Source organism: Manacus vitellinus, unplaced genomic scaffold, assembly GCF_001715985.3.
Source record: "Manacus vitellinus isolate BGI_N305 unplaced genomic scaffold, ASM171598v3 scaffold_2_pilon, whole genome shotgun sequence".
Classification (NCBI taxonomy): Eukaryota; Metazoa; Chordata; class Aves; order Passeriformes; family Pipridae; genus Manacus; species Manacus vitellinus.
In genome coordinates, this window is record NW_021940208.1 from 15,838,217 (window position 1) to 15,858,376 (window position 20,160).

The 20,160-nt window shown below is 38.4% G+C and overlaps 1 protein-coding gene across 3 annotated transcripts in view; it reads right to left on the reverse strand.

Moving 5' to 3' along the window:
* Nucleotides 1-20,160, reverse strand: part of ATP8A2 (ATPase phospholipid transporting 8A2) — a 295,712-nt gene that overhangs the window by 247,426 nt on the left and 28,126 nt on the right. For all 3 annotated transcript variants that reach the window (XM_018071399.2, XM_018071397.2, XM_018071400.3), the window contains exons 6-16: nt 19,848-19,888; nt 18,030-18,103; nt 14,201-14,270; nt 12,842-12,969; nt 11,714-11,825; nt 11,061-11,226; nt 8,582-8,709; nt 7,358-7,435; nt 5,282-5,370; nt 4,495-4,539; nt 3,134-3,209 (exon numbers count right to left, since the gene is read on the reverse strand). In XM_018071399.2, the coding sequence (XP_017926888.2) occupies nt 3,134-3,209; nt 4,495-4,539; nt 5,282-5,370; nt 7,358-7,435; nt 8,582-8,709; nt 11,061-11,226; nt 11,714-11,825; nt 12,842-12,969; nt 14,201-14,270; nt 18,030-18,103; nt 19,848-19,888 (1,007 nt within the window). The remainder of the gene's footprint in view (nt 1-3,133; nt 3,210-4,494; nt 4,540-5,281; nt 5,371-7,357; nt 7,436-8,581; nt 8,710-11,060; nt 11,227-11,713; nt 11,826-12,841; nt 12,970-14,200; nt 14,271-18,029; nt 18,104-19,847; nt 19,889-20,160) is intronic.

The window sequence follows — 20,160 nt, forward strand, 5'->3', positions numbered from 1 at the left end:
TTTTTCATCCCAGTTAGTAGTGATATACTTTTCTGGTTCTGCTTTCCTAAGGTATTAAGAATCAGCTGATGATAGCTGTCATTTCAGAAAAGCCTGATCAGATAACAGCCTCAGTTTCCACACACTTCACAAAAATAAGTAGACATATTAGCAAGGTCTAAACAAACACTTTCAGTGTAGTAAAGGTTCAACATGAACACAACAGTTGTCTGTTCTGCCAAGTCAGCTGCTAAACTACTCCTAACACATACTCACTGAATCAATTTATGCATTTGCAGCTATACTTTCCTGCTTCTTGGCCAAGAGAGAATTTGGGGGCCATTGAACAAAGTTCTTGTGCAAATTGGAATTCATAGATGAAGTTCAGAGAGAATTCGGGGAGATGCAGGAGTCCAAGATGAGATCCAAGTCTATAGTTCCTTCACTTCTTGACCTCCTTCCCTGCTCTCCTATCATCAGGTAAAACATAACCAACCCCACAGCAAAGAGGTTTGCATCTCCATAGCACATATGCAACTAGCAAGCACCAAGATAAAGACTACCTAGTGTATTCACCAAACATTCATTTTCATCTTAGAAAACAACTGATCTTTTCTTACTAAACTAAGAGTTTATGCCATTTTCTCTATACAGAGAAGACAGCATCATTCAGAGTTCATCCAAAAGAACCAGTTCCAAAGAAAAAGCACAGGCAGACAAACCTAGGTACTTTCTTCCACATTAAAATCCCAGAGCAGGCAAGAGAAACTTCCATATGTTTTCAAGACAAGTTATTTTTCCTTGGAACATTTCCTATGGGGCAATAATTCTTGAACTGCTATTCAAGAGTGAACTTGGCTATCAGTCAGCCCTAACACACCAGTGGCCCAGAAGAGCTATGAAATCTAGAGGTGACACAGGATGCTAAAAATCTTCCTAGCAGATGGAAGACAGTCTCGGGAGTATAAGTACATAATTTTTTATTTTCAACCTGGAAAGAAAACTACTTGGCACTGAGACAGCTCTAAACTAACACTTGTGACTGGACTGAAAAAAAACCTAAAATCTTCAAGACCAAAGCAATGAGCACTTAAGAGTTTGTAGATATCACACCTAAAGCTTCAGTTGTGAAAGGTCAAATGTTTAAAGGGAATTAATTGCCCAACTAAGTACAGTACCACCTAGCCCCACTAGGCAGCTTGTGCTAGAACACTTCAGTTTTATCACCTCAGTTCACTAAATGAGTAGAAATTGTCAGACATCTGCAAATGGCATCTGCAGCTATCTATTAGCTATGAAAAATAAGACATTATGCAGTTTGACAGAAAGAAGCAGCTTATGCACATTAGCAGCTGACCAAATGCAAAAAAGCTACAAAGACCCTTCCCTCTACCACTATCATGGAATTCAGCCCTAATCTCACTGACACAGTCTGACAAATACACCTGAATGTGCCAAGCAAACTGTCAGATGTAGCCCTTGCATTCCCACATCTTGTGCTAAATCACCATCCATTCCTCCAGTACAGTCAGGCTCTGAAGGACATCTTTGGCCTACACAAGGCACATTTTCAGTCTTACTACCCAGAAGTTTCCCCAGTGTCTGTGTGTTCAGCCCAACAGTCAGCTGTGCAATGACAACAGTATTTATCCATTTAAGTTCCCACCCAAAAGGAAGCTTGATACATAAGGCTCAGCATGTAAAGAACAAAGACTTCTGAGCTGTCTAGACTAAGTGACACCTAAGGAAGCTACCAAAATTCTTTATCTGCCTGCTACAACAGCAAATATTTCTTCTATCTCCCAAAGTACAAACTCTACACAGAGAAGATCAGATAATTAAATAGCCCAAAAATAAGGGGCCATCTCTAGGTTAGATGAGAAATTTCATCTCACAACTCAATTCATCTATGTCCCTTCTGCTGAGTCTATTAAAATATACCAGAGCACTTATCTATACAGCAGCCAGCAAGAGTGCAAGCAAGCTTTATCTGCAGCCTACTCCTAAACCTGAACGAATACCTGGAGTCAGCAACTGCCACAAGCCATAACTGTAGCCATAAATGAACAAACAGGACAAAAAGGAACAGGATGATATCCAAGTCTTAGCTGCAAGTGATGTCCAATGGAAAACCCTTCCAGTGAACATGATTACAAAAGCCACATAGGAAACCAGTGCACTGTACTTGGAGGGTCACCTTGATGTACGTTAGAGCACAGGAGCCATCTTTAGCTCCATCACCACGAGGAATACGTAGTGCCACATCAAGTAATTAAGAATTCATTTAGGTATTTACACCATGCTGCATTTCAAGTTCTTAAGTACTGTACAGTAGAAAACAAAGCTTTCCTGCAGACAAACAGTATGTTGTAACTACATTTGAAATGCTCATAACTAAAGTTAACTAGCCCAGTCACAGAAGTTATATTGTCTAAAAAGAACAATCAGCTGGTGGAGTTTGTGCTTGCCAGCGCTCAGATCCCATACTGAGAGACAGCCTGCAGAGAACAAGGGTCATGCTTTTTGCAAGTGTTTGAATTGTCTGGTGTCCAGTCAGACACCTCATAGCCACATGACTTCTGAATAAACAATCAACTGACACCCTAAAGACTAGAACCCTTTAGGACTCAGCCACTTAGGTTAAAATTACTAATCACTAAGCCTCAAGCTAAGCTTAGATTTGCAATTAAGTCTCATCCCTTACATCCTCTACATAACTGAAATTCCAAACGTTTGCAATACTTAAAGCAAGGCTCGTACCAGAACCACCTTCTAATCCTAGAGGTTACTGTTAAAAACAATATTTTAACAGGACAGATGTTTGAACAGTCAGTAGTTTTTCTTTTAAACAATTATAATTTCTATCATTACTTGCTACAAAAACATTATCTTCCATATACAACAGCATATGTGAAGCTGTTCTATAGGTAGCTGGTATCCATATCGATGCCACTGCTTCTTTAATTCAATAGTAAGACAAGTGGGTAGAAAGACGTTGGAGGGAGCTATTTTGATTCCTTTTTATCCCCTCTGTGCTTGCATGACACACTCATGGAGCAGACTTCATCACACAAATAGATTTGTTCCGCATTCAATTCCAGACAGGCCTAGAATAGGGCATTTAAGAGGCACGATATTCAAAGAGTAGACTTACATGATCATTTTCAATGTTTTGCAGCAGCCTTGGGTCATCAAATTCACATGATTCACTCGTGGAAGGAGGTAGTTGGCTGCAGAGCAAAACAAGTATATTCAAACAAGTGGCAACATTGCCAATCTTAATACTTCAACTATTTTCTCAGGAAGCAAGTTTAAAAAACAAAATAAGACTCCAGTGCCCTTGAAAGTATTGTGAAAAGATCATGTAAGTAATGCAGAAAGTGCTAAAAATGAGCAGCAGCAAGAAACGGTTATCGTTGACAGTGTATTTGAGAAGATTCAAGTGTCAATGCACCTCCTGGGACAGATGTTGCAAAAACAGTTTTAAGCACACTTGAAATAAATGGATTTCAAGGCAATTTGCTTATAAAACAGATCAAAAGTTCAATATACCTAAGCTCCCTCCCTAGTCAGAGTTCTGCTTCACAAGTTGACTCTGGAGGATTTTAAGTCTGAGTAGTCCATATAAGTACCTGAAAGAAACTTCCACAGAACTGACTAGAAAAAAAAATGTACAGGGAAAGAAAAGAAACGGCAATATATTGGAAGAAAAGAGGCACCAATAGAAATTACATCTCAGCAGATGTAGCAACCTATCATGGTATCACCTTCCTAAAAGATGATAACAAAAACGATTTGTGTCAGTGGAGAAGCCCAGCTTAGCTCATAAGCAAGTGCTCTTCTAACAGCATTCAGTGTTTACCTGTTTCTTGGGTGGGAACTCACTTCTTGCCTATATTTGCCATTCAACTCCATGTCAGTCCTCCCTGGCTCTTCCCCCTTTTCCTGATAATCAAAATGTGCTACACTAACACCTCTGTTACACCCCCAGGTTTTCACTCGTTCCTACAGAATGGGACAGATCCATTACCTCTACTCATTAAAGTCCTGAATAAAAAGGAGTAGGATTCTTTTGACATGATACACCTATATATATTAAGCTCTCTCCCAGTTTAATTACTAAAACATAGGATTTTAACAAAAAAGTCCCTTTTCTTCCCCTTGTCATGTCTGAACTTAGTGATTAAAAAGAGGAACATCTGGTCTCTAGCTAGGGGGTAAGGTTAGTGTAAAGCAGTTTACTTTTAACCTGACTGTCTACATTTATAAATAAGCACTGCATTAGCATCAAAGCCACCCCAGCCGCTGCCTATTCCTCACCCCCTTCACATACCATCTCTTTATGCAGAGAAGATCCATCACCACCCACCAGCTCTGCATTAGGCTCCCACTGAAAGACCATTTTACTCAAACACATTGCTCCCTTGGGCTTCTTCCAGCCCCAAATTGGAAAGTCTTTATATAGATTGTACCCACTTTGCTATACAGAGCACAAACATCCTGGAATATATTTACCTGAAGTCTTCTGATGAGCGTTCTCTTTCCAGCTCAGGAAAGTGACTGAGGAGTAGAAAAAGAAAAGAACATTTATTCCACTTTGGTAACCAAAAAAAAAAAAAAAAGAAGATCAATGAGTCATTACACAAAAACATATGCTGGAACCATAGGTTCAGCTGTTCATACATCTGAATCAAGTTTTCTGCCTCTTGAGATATCTAATTTAGTTAGCATGAATTTCAAAGGTTAACTTGCACAGAAAACTTAAGACTACCCATTTAAAACTAAGCAAATACAAAGACTTAGTATTCAAGACTCGAAAGGCCAAGTGCTAAGGAGTACTGGCATGACTCAAAGGGATCCTTTAGACAGAAGTAGAACAAAACCGTGAAGTAGGTATACCTATACAAGGAATATTAAACTCTACAATTAGAGCTACACGATTCTAACAAAATCCTGATTCATCCGAACAAGTCACAGAAACATGACTAATAACTGCTACCCTTGGGCTGCAGCTTCTTCCCTCTTGAAAGGCCAGAGGTTATTTAGCACTTCTGCTTTTGTTTAAATTATGATCAGGTAAGTTAGGAAGTAAGTTGCCTTTACTTCATGTAAAGTACTCCACAGGTTTGACTTTCATAATTTGTGCTGCAGGACATGAAAATGAAAACTATTAATTAAGACCACAAAATACACTAAAACACAAACTGAAGAACAGAATGTTCTAATCCTTTTCCACTATAAAATTCTGTACCAGTAGTAAGCACACATTAAGCTAGAGAGTTTCTAAAAGTGTCATACCTACCCGTATGTCACTCCAGCAATACTACATTTCTTAAAGTTCATGATATTGCATGTTAGAGTGCCTGTTTTATCAGAAAACAGATATTTCACCTGGAAGAAAAAAAAAAGTCTAGTTTTCAACTTGTAAAGTTACAAAACTTAAAGTGGAGAACAGATTAAGAAATACATTACTCAATGTCACAATATTGGCCAATGCAGGCTTATTACAGGTAGGTTTGTCTACCAGATCTACAGAAAAATAATCAGACAAGTTGTTTAATGGCATTAATTCTTCTTGATTTCTAAATGTAGAAAAGCTCAAATAGTAGGTATCAATTGCCAAGGCTCCAGAGTGGTCAATACAGATGTGTTGTGCCAGCTGGACATTCAACAAATCTGTCAGCTGTACTGAAGTCAAAGAGCAAGACTGGAAATTAAAACAAAGACTATTAAGACTGTTGAAAGGTCAATACAAAGAAATGCCATGTTCCAAAGATCACTGAGAACACGTTTGGGGTGCTTTTACCCCCATAAGCAGTAAAGTGCAAGAAATATGCTAGGGTATGTTCAACTGGTATCCTGTAGTCAAACAAAAGCTGCTTTTTCTGGTATCCAGTCATAAACAGTCCTCAAGTGCAAGACACAAAGCGACAGTCAGCACTGCCCAAACTAATAACCCCTTAATGGAACTAGTGACTTTCAGGTAGAACTTGGAGGCCACCCCAACACAGCAACATGACATCTTGGAGCATGAGCAGATTCAAGGTTCCCACCTGCAGTGGGTTACAACAGACCAAAAATAATTGCAAGTTAAATACCACCGTTGTATCTCTGTACCACGTATGATTTTCAACCAGCAACACTTGTGCTAGCATAGGAGTTACGCAATTTAAAGACCAAAATATTTTGCCTGGAGCCGGAACAAGCTTTTCCTCAAATAAATGCAATTCAGTTCAAGACAGTGCACTACACTACTAATTAGGTGATCCTTTAGCTGTGCTCCACACTGCTGCTTGAATACAGCATTGGAAATGGAGTTTATGTGAGTTAGAAGTCAAAGTGGGTACCCAAACATCTGAGGAACTTCAAGCCACTAGTAATTCTACACAAAACAAAAATTTTAAAGGCATCTGTGAACAGGTAATTCAATTAATGAATCAAAAAACTCAGTCTAGTTACACAGAATCACTAGTAAGTAATTTCTGAAAATAACATATGGGCCAAGAATATACATTATGCCACATATCTTCACTTCAGACAAAAATAGTGCCATAATTTAGAGGTTAAGTTCACATCAAAGTAATCTGAATACAAATCAAATTTTAGCATTCCAAAGAAAAAGACCAATCAGCTTAAACAGGAAGAACATTGACTCCCACTCTGCTGAGCAGCACAAAAAAATTATGTACATTAAATGTATAAACATTGTCTTCAATACCAAATCACACAATTACTAAGTTCATGAGGTTCAGTTAAAGATCTATGACTGATGGTCACGGAAAAAAGCTAGGATTTCTCAATGGTACTACAAAACTCCAATAGCAACATTGTATTTTCCAGTACGCTTGTTTTGGGAAGCCCTTCTATTTTGAAGAAATGTCATTTGCAGAATAAACAAATCTACAACAACTACAAGTTGTTGAAAAACTAGATTCTTGAAGGAGCACAGTATAAATTATGAATAGAACTGTATTGTTTTAACCTCCATCTCCTGGGAAGCAAACAGAAACATCAAGAACTAAGAACACAGGCTGAGGCTGTTGGCCTCCTCTTAAGCCAAGCTTAGTCCTATACATTCTGTTCTGGTGTAGACAGTCACAAAGGCAGATCATCTCCTCAACACCTTCGAGGGAAAAAAAGTCAGTTTAGAGTGAACATATGAAACAGTTTCAGTTCCCAAGCATAAAACTGCCTATATTAAATTTAATCCTACAATATCTCATCATTTTACTTGTAAGACTCAGACTAATGACAAACATGTCCCATTAACCTGAGCCATGGAGCAACAGAGTAAAGCAGACTTGTACAGCTTGCTCTCATACCTTCCATCTTGCCAGAATAAATCACAAACATGACACTGAAGAAAATTTTGTCTTACCTGCCCAAGTTCCTCATTAAGGTTTGAGGTTCTGGCCATTGCAGGCGTATCTGTCTCAGGGTAATACATATCTATGTCCTGAAATGAGAGCAAAATTAGACCTATATTATTAAAATTAAACACTGAAATACTCATTGTTCTTTTAGTCAGTTCCAATTTGTTTTGACTGTCTAATGCCATTAGTGGAGGTTCTGAAGGCTTGACACGAACATCATCCCAGGATGAATATGGGTGCCTCCTTTCCAAAGCATACCTCCATACTACATGTACATGAGAAAAGCCAGATTTAACTAAAGATAGTTAACAAACTAGAGATGCAATGGAAAAAAAATATCACGGTACAGTAGGAAGTTTTAACAGGTATTAGCCATGCTAATCACATGTCTTCAATTACAACAATTAGTTGCTTTAGCCACATTTATACCTGAAAAGACAATTTGAATGGCTTCATGAAATTAATTCCTTCTGTTACTACATTTTATTGTGAGTAAAAAAACCCAGCTGCTACACAAACCAAAGCAACTTTTCAGAAAAGCGTCTCTCCTACATCATAAGCAGCTCAGGGAACAGACATATTAGACCTCATTTACTTGTATTTTTAGGAACCTACTATATTACTGAAAGTCGAAGGATTAACGCATACCAGCACAAGGTATTCCTCTTGGTTTTGTTCAGCTTAAGAGACATCACTAGAGAAAGACATTTCTGAAGTCAAAGCTTGCCTGAACAGAGCAAGATCACTGTTTGGTTGCATAAGGCACCACCAACTTCTCTCCCTACAAAAATACAATCCATACCGGAGAATTTAAAAAAAAAACAAACCACAACAACCACCAAAAAAACCAAAAAGCAATACCACACCTTCAAACAAGTCTAGTCTTTCCCTCTGCTGTGGCTGAGAGGAGATATAAGGTACTGAAGAGTTTTCAAAAGATAACTACTGAACATGAGTCAGCAGAGAGACCTCCTTCAACAAGACCTGACACTTCTTTCTCATCCTAAAGGCCTACAATACAAGTCATCATTTGCACAGGGGATATTCCTATGATTAAATCGTTTAATTCCTGTGAAACACAGAACTGATACAGAATAAATCCTTTGAGTTTTCCCCTGCCTTTCCCAGAAGTTGCATCAGAAAATTAATTAAAAGTCTCAAAGATGTTGTGTTATTTTTTTTTAAATGTCAACATCCAGAACTGAGATATATTCATTCTTGTTACTTACCCAATTTATAAAAAGAGCCTGAGTAAACTTGACAACTTCCAATGTCACCAGAAGGCTGATTGGAATAAGGTTGTTGTACAAGATTATAAATGTCAGCAGATTGTATCCAAAGTTGACAGACAGCATTTCTGTGGACCGAAAGACAAAGGATATGAGCAGACACAAGTCTGAGTGGTATAGGGACAGTATAGGGGCAATCATCTTTATGCAGTTGGTCTAGTCAGATTTAGCAGTGCTAAAATAATCAGCAAGTGTGTTGACATCTACTATAAGGGCCTTTTTAATATTGATTTTAATAGTATATATATAAAACACCCACAGAACACATGCCTGAATACACAGCATATTATGCCAGGTGAAGAAGGGCAAGATTTGTGAGTCTATATATTAAAGAACAGAACGCTTTCTGAAAAACTTTTGCTAAACAGATGGCGAGAAGTACAATATTTCCCACCATAACCCAAATTTAGACATTTATCTGATGTGTCAACTGCCCAATTAAGAGCCACCAATATCACTAGTAATATAACTATCTTTCAGAAAGTGCCTACTTGTCTCAGTGGCGTTAGGAAACAAAAAATAAACACTAAAATTAATTCTAAAGTCTGACATCATTGTCAGAATTGAGAAGTTACCCACACTAAAGAAATCTAACAGAACAACCGATTGCTGAACAGACATCTAGTAAATGAACTAAGGCATCCTGCTTAAGCAAAGAAGCTGTTATTAATGGTGACAACTTTGGGCAGGTTGCCTGAGTAAGTTTGCCATCACAACTGGTCCTAAAAGGGAAAGGAAACCATTTACAGCCAGCAGGAATGCACAAGGCTCAGCAGAGACACAGGATGAAAGGTCCTGTTCATGGTGCTGCCCAGAGCCTCTCTTTACAACCAAAGTCTCCACATTTGTATGCTCTTCACTTTCCCAGAAGCTTAGGGAGGCACTATAGTCAGCACACAGAACATCCAGCACAATGGGGTCAGAGCTCATAACTCAGGGTTTTCAGTATTACAAGTTAATTAAAGGTCAGGGGAGACAACAAGGAGGAGACAGAACCCAGAGAAAATTGCTGAAGCCTAGTGAAGATCAGTCTGGACACAGGCACCTCCAAGTGTGAGTACACCCTAATTCCATATCTTTGGTAAGTTTACAGTAAGTCAAAACTTGTTTGGTATTGAAACATTTTCCAATACAATTTTTACAGATTAGACATTTAACAAAAAATTAATCTACCTGCATAACCTCAAAAAGTGTCTTTCCTGTGTGTGGCAGTTATAGAAGTAATAGAAATTGTGCATTCAATTTACAAAAAGGTGTCTATACAGACTATTATGTCATCCTAGTTTATTTCAAGTTGAACAGGTTTTATATTATAAGTTCAAGAGTTCATTTAATTCACCTTTTCCAGTATTGCTCCCACCACTGGAAGGCACAAATTTAAACTTACTCATTAAAAAACAAAGGGGAGGGCAAGGAAGAAACTCTGAAAGTTGCTGACACCACTAGTAGAAGACAATACAACTACAAAAACCCAGAGTCAAAAATGAGGCATTTCCATGCTCTTCCTAAGGGATTTTTTCATTACTAACACAACTGCAATTCTTAAAACTGCACAATATACACTTGCCATCTGTTTTGCAATCATTGGCAGACAAGCCATTTTCAGTTTGTGATAATTGTTTTAAAATCTGCATCTAAAGATGCTCGTAACAACATTTTCTAGCTAATGTAACCTCCTCAAAATGGACGTCTATTGGAGAGTACTTCATTCTTCATGTCTGACTTTGATACTGAACTAATAAGTTCAAGGACTAGGAACGAAATCAAACAAAACCCTTCAAATAAACACACTAAAATATCAGTTTTCTCACAAAAAAATAACAGGAGTCAAAGACAGAAACTTTATCCAATAAATAACAATCCTAACCATTTAGCATTTAAGTTTTCTATAAAAGAGCAGATCAGCATTTCTGACTGAGAAAAGTTAGAAAAATCCTTTGCATCTGTATAGAAGCATCGAGTTGAAGGCAGCATCATCAGACTGATACTGTCTATCATGCAGTCAGACACATGTAAGGCAGCAGTATGTGACCTCCTCTGAGAATAAATTTGGGTATGATAATATGGGTATGGTCAATTTGTGTATGGTATCTCCACAGAGATGGAAGAATGGAAACACCAGATATCCAGTAATAATTCTTCCCCCTCTTCTGTTTCTGCCCTGTTCCCTGGGTGGTAGAGCCCACTGATATTTACCTAACCTTTAGAAGGTTTTATTAACAGAAGCCTCACTGGCGAGTTCACTTACACCAGTCCATTCTCAAAAAAAAAAAAAAAAAAAAAGGGTCATCAAAAAGCTAGCAAAGAGGCTTTCCTTCTTCTTTTTCTATTTCTTATTTTATGCATTCATTTAATGAAGCTAAGAGCCTGGCTGGCCCTACAGTTTGATACATCCCTGGCTCAATGCCTGGATACTCACTGTTGGAGCCAAGGTACCAGACGACTTCGCCGTGTGTTCTGTTCCATAATAAGGCACCTACAGAACTCACAAGGGCCATTACCAGGAGAATACAGAACAAAACCAGGATCTGCATGTTGGTCACTTTCTCCACGTTTGATCTCTTCAGAGGTGCTTTGGTTGAATTCTAAACAGCAGCAGAAAAAGAAAAAAGAGCCTGGCAATGGCTTATACAAGATAAAATTGCAGAGGCAAACTCAGTCTTTATTTTCAGAGTCATTAAAGCACTTCCTGTCCCTCTACTGTTGGTCAGCAGCAAGGAGCAACACATATTGCTGGTCTCTCCAGGTACTCCCTGACATTAGGGTAATAGTAGTATTAACCTAATCAACTTCACTATGTCCTCAGCTGTTAAATCTCAGTTTTAAATGTCATCCAGCTACCAGATAAATCAAGATGAAAGTTAGTTCTTACATATTCAGCTGCTTTCAAATACTTCAGTGTTTACATACGTGCACGTGCAAACTCAAATACAACAGTACCCTTGTATTCCTCAAGGCCTCCAGGTCTTTAACAGCTATAATGAGTGAAAGCATTTCATAAAATCGAATCAGTAACAAGGAGAATACAGGAAAGATGACCAGCTTATATTTAAATCTCCTTAAAAACTTTACCTGCATGAGTTTTGTATCATGTCCTGTATACACAACAATACCCAAGACCCATTGAGTGTTTCTCAGTTGTGCACCCCTCAGCAAGATTTGGTCTGGCCCAACAGGAACTGGGCTGCAAAGCAAGAAGTATATCTTTCAATTCTTGGTAACACTCTAAGGACAGTAATTCTACTTTCAGACTTACACCTCAGTGGGAGGGGGGGAGGGGAAAAAAGAGGAGAAAGTAATACAATGACCTTAGATTGTCCACACAACTGAAGAAAGCACTGAAACCTCTCTACTTCCTGCTAAACCACAGTAGGGCAAAGCTGATACAAGGGAGCTGCTCTAATTACCCAAAACTTGAGAACTTACGTGGCAGGCATAAGCCTGTCTTGCACTTGACCTTGGCTACTACTTTCTTTCTTGCATCAAGGACAGAGAAGCATCACACTTGCAAAGAGACTATCTACTCCAAGCACACTGTATCACATACACCAATATACAAGCATTTGGGAAAAACTGTATTACCCACATGATTTTCAAGTCAGATGCAAATGATGATCTGCTATTCTTCCATCTGTCACTACACAGCTGAGTTGCCCAAAGAATACAGGTTTTGTGAAGGAAAAGAGGTACAGCCAAATGAAACCTGTATGTTCCTACCGACCTTTCAAAATCTGTGAATTCAAGTACTAAGTACTTTTCTTTCAACAGCTGCAACAAACAAAAGTCACACTGATAAAGCCTCCAGATTCTGGGATCATTTTTCTCTATAGACCTGACCTCGGTACAGCCTTTGGCTCTAGCTGGAAGGGACAGGTTTCTATTTCCTCTGTGTATCTTGCGTAACAAGACAGCCCTAAAAAACCCTACCATTTCCCCAACTCCTTCTCTTTACATGTACCTTTTTTTTAAAAAAATTCACCATAATTACAAAGAAACCAAGACTCCCATAACAACCAGAAGGCTCCATACAAAGACAGGATTATGTTATCTTATACTGGCAGATGCTCTGATTAACTATTATTAATTATTACTCTCCTCTTCCAGAGCAAAAACATGCATGTGCTCACTGTTACAGACTAAAAGAACACAGCAAACGTTTTTCCAAACCAAGTGACTTTGGCTTTGTTGTCAAGTTAATACCTTTGGCCATCTAAGCGCAAGTTTCCAGTGAAGTCATAAAGATGACGGTTGGGTCCTTCACATTCTATCCTCCCAGATACTTTCATCAATTCTTCCCTGGACTGGAGACTAGCAGTTTGAGACAAGCCCTGCAAAGACCAAATCAAAAGAGATTGTCAAAAATTGTTATTAGAAGGCAACTTAGGAAAATGGTGCAAGCAAGATTTATTACGGACACATACGAACCTGCTAACAAGATCGATTTAAACTCTCTATACAAGATAGTTATATTTACCTACATGATCTCTTTAACCAAGAAAAAAGTTCCATCCACAAAGCACAAAGTTGCACACAAGCAAGAGGAGGTAGAAGAGAAGCAGTATAAACAGGCCTGGCTTTTCTCTCGAAGTATAGCTTCGTGTTATAACGTGTTATTGCTGCTAAATATAGTCATTGCTAAGTGTAGTCTCTTGGGTCACTGCAGCCATTATGCTCCAATCCTGCTCAAGGTTAATGATTCACCAGCCATGCAAGTGTAATCCAATGTATTGGTACTCCATCTCAGAGTACATGTACAGTGCTCCACTGCTTTTCACCTACAAACAGAGGGATCCATTTCATGTTTCTTTTGCCAGAATTTGACTGCAGCACTGCAAGCCAGAGCAAGGCCATATTTTTGTATTTTAACCATGCGTTCTGAAGCAAGTAAGATCTTACAGAAACTCAAGACCTGACTTTTTAGGCAGAACTGCAACAGTAAATCACATTTCTACAAATGCAGGAAAGAGATAGCAAATATACAGATTTTTAAAAACAAATAATCTGTGTTTCAAAATCCAAATCTAATTTTTTTAATGAAAAAAAGAAGATTCTTAACTATTTCTAAACACTATAATGAACAGTGTTGATTATAATCAAATTAAAAAGATCCAAAAAGATCCACTACTTACTGCAAAGAGATAAATTAACTTAAACATATAAAAGGTCCCTCTCAGCTTCTGCCTCTGCATAATGCTCCTAGAATGGCACTTGTGACAGAAGAAACCGCACCTCTCATCACAAGCACTGCTGATATTCTTTTTTATGTACAGGACTTAAATCCCACTTACTGGACCTTTGGCAAAACATAACAGAGGTCTGTTTGTCTTTGAGGGCTTAAAATACTTGCTCCAGATTAGTTTCTGTACACTTGTATATGATGCACTGTTGCTTGGGTTTGTATCTGTTGAAAAGGCAGCTTACAGCCACCTGAAAAGAGATCCCTTTTTTAAAAAAAAGCAAACATACTTGTATTGTCGTCAGTTAAGGCAGATGCTGCTTCATAGCTAATATTAAATACCTAAATGAAAAAAATCAAATATAAAATTCAATTTGTTTTACCTGTCGTATTTTAAGATTCGTCTCCCCATCGAGGTTAGCTGTTTCAATATAGCACATGGCTTGTGGTTCACTGGAAGGAGCATGAAATTTTCAATATTAAAACTCAGTACTTTTTGTATACTGCTTTTGTACTAATACAGTTCACAAGAGACTTTTCCAATACACTGCAGAAGACAGAAAACCATATTGGTGGTATCCAACCATGAAAGAGTCAGTTGAAAGTACATATTTAACAGAGATGTCTTTGGATAGGAATGGGGTAATACACCAAAGTACAGAGAAAGGCAAGTCTAAATCAGAGGGTTAGTAAGAATTTAACAAGTCATAATAAACTTAGATGCCTGAAGTGGATTATTTTGAATTGCAATCCATAAAATTGTTTCAGATTGCAAGAACCATAGACAAAATACCACGTATCAAAGATAAAAGGGATATATTGGAATGAAGAGAGTAATGCTCTCTGCTATTGAATTCTGTCTGTGAGTTGAACACACAAAAGACCACGTCTGCAAGGTCACCTTAAAGTTGAAGGGTTTGTGGAGGTTATTCTGAAGTCAGTGCTCAAACAGCTTTTTTTTGAGCATCAGAAAAAGGTTCATTGAGATTAAGATTGAGGGCTATGATCTGCATCTTCCAAAGATGTTTCTGCCCTTAGTGATAGCAGCACAAATATTCCTCAAAGAGCTGAATTTTCCACTAGTTAAGCTCTTATCTACATCTAACATGAAGGGGCTCTGCATGAGTAGCACCTTTGATAAGGAAGGGAACTTCTACCAGTTCTTTACCTGACATACCGCTCAAGATTTAAAAATTTTGTATGGAACCACCAAAACTATTTTTCTGCCAGTTGTCTTCTCAGGCTGCTAAGGAATATCAGTTTCCCATATGGATTCAAACAAGTGCTTCTTCAGCATATCACTTCCCATATTCTTGATACATTACTAGTTTTCTTCCAAAGCAACAAACTGCTTTAACAGCAAAAGTACTCAATCAGCAGAAGAGTCAGTAATAAAGGCTCCTTAGGACAAAAATAATTAAGAAATGGATAGGTACATTTGTAACACAGTAAGAAACTAGATTATTCTCTTCATATTTTTCTTTTAAAAAAGTACAGTTAGAGTCTGTTCTTTGTCTCCTCCTATATGGGCAACCTGAATTTGAACCCAAGAAAGACACTGATGAAGTCCAGCTTGATTTTAATTTTACCTCTGCCAAACACCTTAACTACTACAACTGATGTGCTTAGGTCAGGAGGTAGACCTTTTGCAATACAGTTCCTCTCACTTCTACGGAAATGTGGAATTGTTTCCATACAAAGTTGCATTTGGATTCAAATGGTTTTTTCCTTCATGTAAATTTATTCTTTACATAAAATTCATTTGATGTCACCTTTTTTCCTATGTGAAAAAGAGTCAAGATAAAAACAGTTGTTTGTTTCACCTCTGACAACTCAGACACAGAAGATCAACACACAAGCATAAGATTCAAATCCTTCAGAGCATGCAGAGCTTTCTGGTGAACTGAGGACACTTAGTACTGTCATTTAAAGGAATCATGAGAATAATACCAATTGTAAAGCAGCATTGCCATAGAAATTGCTATTTATATCAAGCAAAGCTTCTCCCAAATTAACATGCCTTGGGTTAAATTCTCTAATTATTATGTGGTTATTAATGACAGCAGGTTAGCAGAACAGAACAGTAGACTAATGCAGAACAAAAAGCTGACCCACACAAGAAATATATCAGAGGGGTTTTTTAGTGTAACGTATTAGAGAAGTTCTTAAGTAGAATATTCCTCATTGCTGAAATAGAAAACTACTGATGTCAAAGTTTAGCTTCACTGCATATTAAGGTTGACAACTGCTTATTTGAAGTTGGGTGTTTGTTTTAAAAAAATACAATACTGTGTACAATGGAATGAAGATGTCTCTATCCTTCATCATGTGACAATTTAAGAAGACTGAGCTTCTACATATAGCTTTGAAAAAAATGAAACCTCTCAGAAACAGTATAGACAAGAAGAATGGAGCAGAAAATAGAGAAGCTTGAAAAACAAGTTCCTTTAAAAGTTAGGTTAGGTAAGAGAACTGTAACCTACAGACTAGAGCAACCTACAGTCACTGTTGAAAAGCACACAGACAGGAGAAAATTATGGAGAACAGCAAGGTGTCATAAGACTCATCTATTAGAAACATGTTTAAGAACAGGCACTGTGCTACTGTCTGCTATTACCATCACAATATTGTGTGATATTGTCTTATGTTTAAACTTCATCTGTCTAAGCAGACTATGGGGTCTTGATTTGGCTTGAAGTTGTTCTACACAATACAGAATCTAGATCAGAAGCCAAGTACCGCTCAAATGCTTTTAGGAACTAAGAGACCTAGACAAATTAGGGGTCTAGGCAACCACCAACCATATGAAGTTTAACTAAGGTAAGTGCCAGATTCTACTCCTGGGACAGAGCAACCCTGGATGCATGTACAGACTGGGGAATGAGACACTGGCAAGCAGTGCCATGGAAAGGGACCCCGGAGTCCTGGCCAATAACAAGTTAACCATGAGTCAGCAGTGCCCTGGCAGCTGTGAGGGCCAACTGTGCCAGGGGGGGAGGGGGCATCAGGCAAAGCATCACCAGCCAGTAAAAAGGAGGTGATTGTCCAGCTTTGCTCTGCACTGGTGAAGCCACACCTCAAATCCTGCGTGCAGTTTAGGACGCCACAAGATAAAAAAGATATAAAGATATTAGAGAGTGTTCAAAGGAGGGTAGCAAAGATGGTGAAGGGCCTTGAGGGGAAGCTGTATGAGGAGCAGCTGAGGACACTTAGCTTGCTCAGCCTGGAGAGGAAAAGATTGAAGGGAGACCTCACTGTGATCTACAACTTCCCCACAAGAGGAAGCAGAGGGGCAGGCACTGATCTCTTCTCCCTGATGACCAATGACAGGACCCAAGGCAAAAGCATGAATCTGTGTCAGGGAAGATTTAGGTTAGCTATTACAGAAACATTCTTCACCCACTGAAGAGGGTGACTGGACACTGGAACAGGCTTCCCAGGGAAGTGGCCACAGCACCAGCCCTGCCAGAGTTCAAGAAGCATTTGAACAATGCTCTCAGGCACATGGTGTGATTCTTGGTGTGTCCTACCCAGGACTTGGATTTCTATGATTCTTGTGAATGCCTTCCAATTCAGGATATTCTAAGATCAAGCTTCATTTGTCAGCATATCTGAATGAAAAGTTGTCCCATACTTCAAACTAAACCAAGCAGGACTCAACAGGCTACTATTTGCTACCATGTCAGAGATTGGCCATATGTGTGTTGTATCCAAGACAAGGGGTAAACAAGTCAAAAAGCTATTTTGTTATTTGATGCCAACAACACTAGCCTTTTAGATTTATAATTTAAAGAGAAAGCATTCCTGGGGGGAAGGAAAATATGCTGAACACTCAGTGGAATTAACTGGAAGGAAACTTAAGCTTCCTTAATTAAGTGGAGGGATTCTCAGAAGGCCATAGAGCCACTGACTGCATGAAGCTTGCGTAAAGGACCTTCAGTCTTCCAACAAACTCATCAATACATAGTATTAGGTACCTGTAATTCACAAAGTGAAGTCTTGAAGAAGCTTTCTTTTTGAAGAGCCTATCTACAGTGATATATGAATAATTGCCTAGTAAAGCAGTGTTTTGACATTGCTGAAATTTCATTTTAGATGTGGAGTAGAATTAGTGCCATCTGATGTCTGGTTTTATTAATAACAAATACAGAGACTTAAGTCCTCTGCACCTCAGTTCATCAGACACATCATTTCCACACCCATTCTGGATACCTGGTAGATATAATGATCATGTCTGCTGGAAGATGTTGCCCATTGGTGACCTTCACAATATCGCCTACCGCTACCTGTGGTCAGGAGTACAGTAGCATGGAAAAGAAAAACAAACAGTTTGCTTGTCTGGAATGTTAGTTTGTTATTTTCTTTCACCCAGTCAGAAGAACAGCATCATGCACAGAACAGCTAGAGACAGTGCTTCTGAAAGTCAGAGTACTTTTCACTGCAATTGTTAACTTCTGTGGCTTATATTTAATAAAACTTAGTTTTTTCTTTAATTCTGCCAGTATCCAAATTAAGGGTTTTTCTTTAGTCTTCTTTAACATACTGAAAATGTCGTCACTGGGGAAAAAAAATCCATCTTTAAACTTCACCTCAAGTATCAAGAGTTTCTTCTACTCATACTCTATATTACTTACCCACCCAATCCTCACTATCATTTTCCTTTAATTCTCCATAGATGCACTGCTTGTACTAGCCACTAGCAAGTAGTATCATCTCTACAGATATATAACATAATCCAGTTCTTCCCTGACATAGTTACATGACATATGCAGAGTTCAGAACTCTAGAATACTGAAGGCCCAAGACTTAACACCACCTTTAATTAGTCACATGCATGGGACTTTCATTCTAAAAAGAATCAAGTAGCACTCTCAAAACAGTAAAACAGGTTTGCTTGATGAGCATCAGGCTGTTTGGTGCCAATGCACTGCTGCAAGTCTGAAATGGGCTTAAAATACTTCTAAGACATTAATTTTTACAAATTGAAACAGATGGCATGTTTGAACAAGCAGATTCATTAGTTTTACTCTGATCCCACTGAAAATAAATTTCCTATCAATTTCAGCACAAAAAAAAAAAATCAGAAGTCTGCCTTAAAGTGACCAAAGGGGTTAGCACAGAACTGTTATTCCCTAACAATAAATGCAGGCCTGGACAACATGCAGATACAGTCACAGGTTGATTCAGGAAGCGCTCAATGCTATTTAAAAAAAAACAGATTCCAGGCTTAGCTTTAAGATAAATTTACCATCTTTTCTACAAAAATACAACATGGAACTGCATGAACAGGAACCAACACAAGCCACCACAAGCCGTGGTAATCTTTAGTTTCTACTATAGCCTAACACTTCAGCAGGATTGCTTTTAAGTGTCTTGAGACTGATGTCATTTCCCAGAGGTTTTAACAGGGGGCACGTTCTCCTCAACTATTAGCTAAGAGGGCTAATTTTTTCCTTTAAAAGGCATTAAGAGCCACAATTAGATCAATATATCCTAAGGCATTTCAGCAACTTCCAAGTCCTAGAGACAAAGCTGACCAGATCCTTGCAGAGGGCTTCACAGAACATGGGTCCCAAGTGCCTCAGTAGCAGCAGAGCCTGTGTTCCTTATTTGAACAAGCAGCTTACTAATTAGTCTCAAAACCTGGGAACCTTTTAGCACAGGCAGCAAAGCAAGACTCTTTTAGATTTGCAGGGGAGGTACAGTATTGCAGTGAAAGTTACTCTTCTAGATGTTGACTACAAACAAAATACTCTTTACAGTTTACATATTAACTACACAAGCAAAACCACAATGGTTCATTAGCATTTGACTGTAACATAGTATTAGGTTTTAAAGATGGGTACTCAGGTGACTTGCTCAGGGCGATTTTGACTACTGCAACAGTACAGATCCCTCCCACCAGCCCCATGCCAAGAGACAGAGAACTCTCACATCCTGCACATTAATTCTAAGCCTCCGAATTCATTCTGGCAAGAGTAATTCTTCAACAGCTACTTTTATTCCCTCCCATCCCCAGGTTTTATTTACCTCTTTCCACATAATGTTCTGCCACATCCCATTTCTTAGAACTGGAAAGAAAGTTTAAAGTTATATTATAGAATAAATGGTCACAATTCAGACAAATTTCAAAACAACTATATCAGCAGTAGCAAGCACTGACCAGAACAGGAACTAACATACAGATCAGAACTGTACTTTTCAGAAGCTGAGACAATACTTTTGTCTACAGTTGTAGGCTCATGAATCCAAGAACAAGGAAGAATCTACCCTTCATATTTATATAATTTTTATCCCCTGCTAGACAACAGTTGGCGGCCTGATTTCTTCTTGGCATCATTTC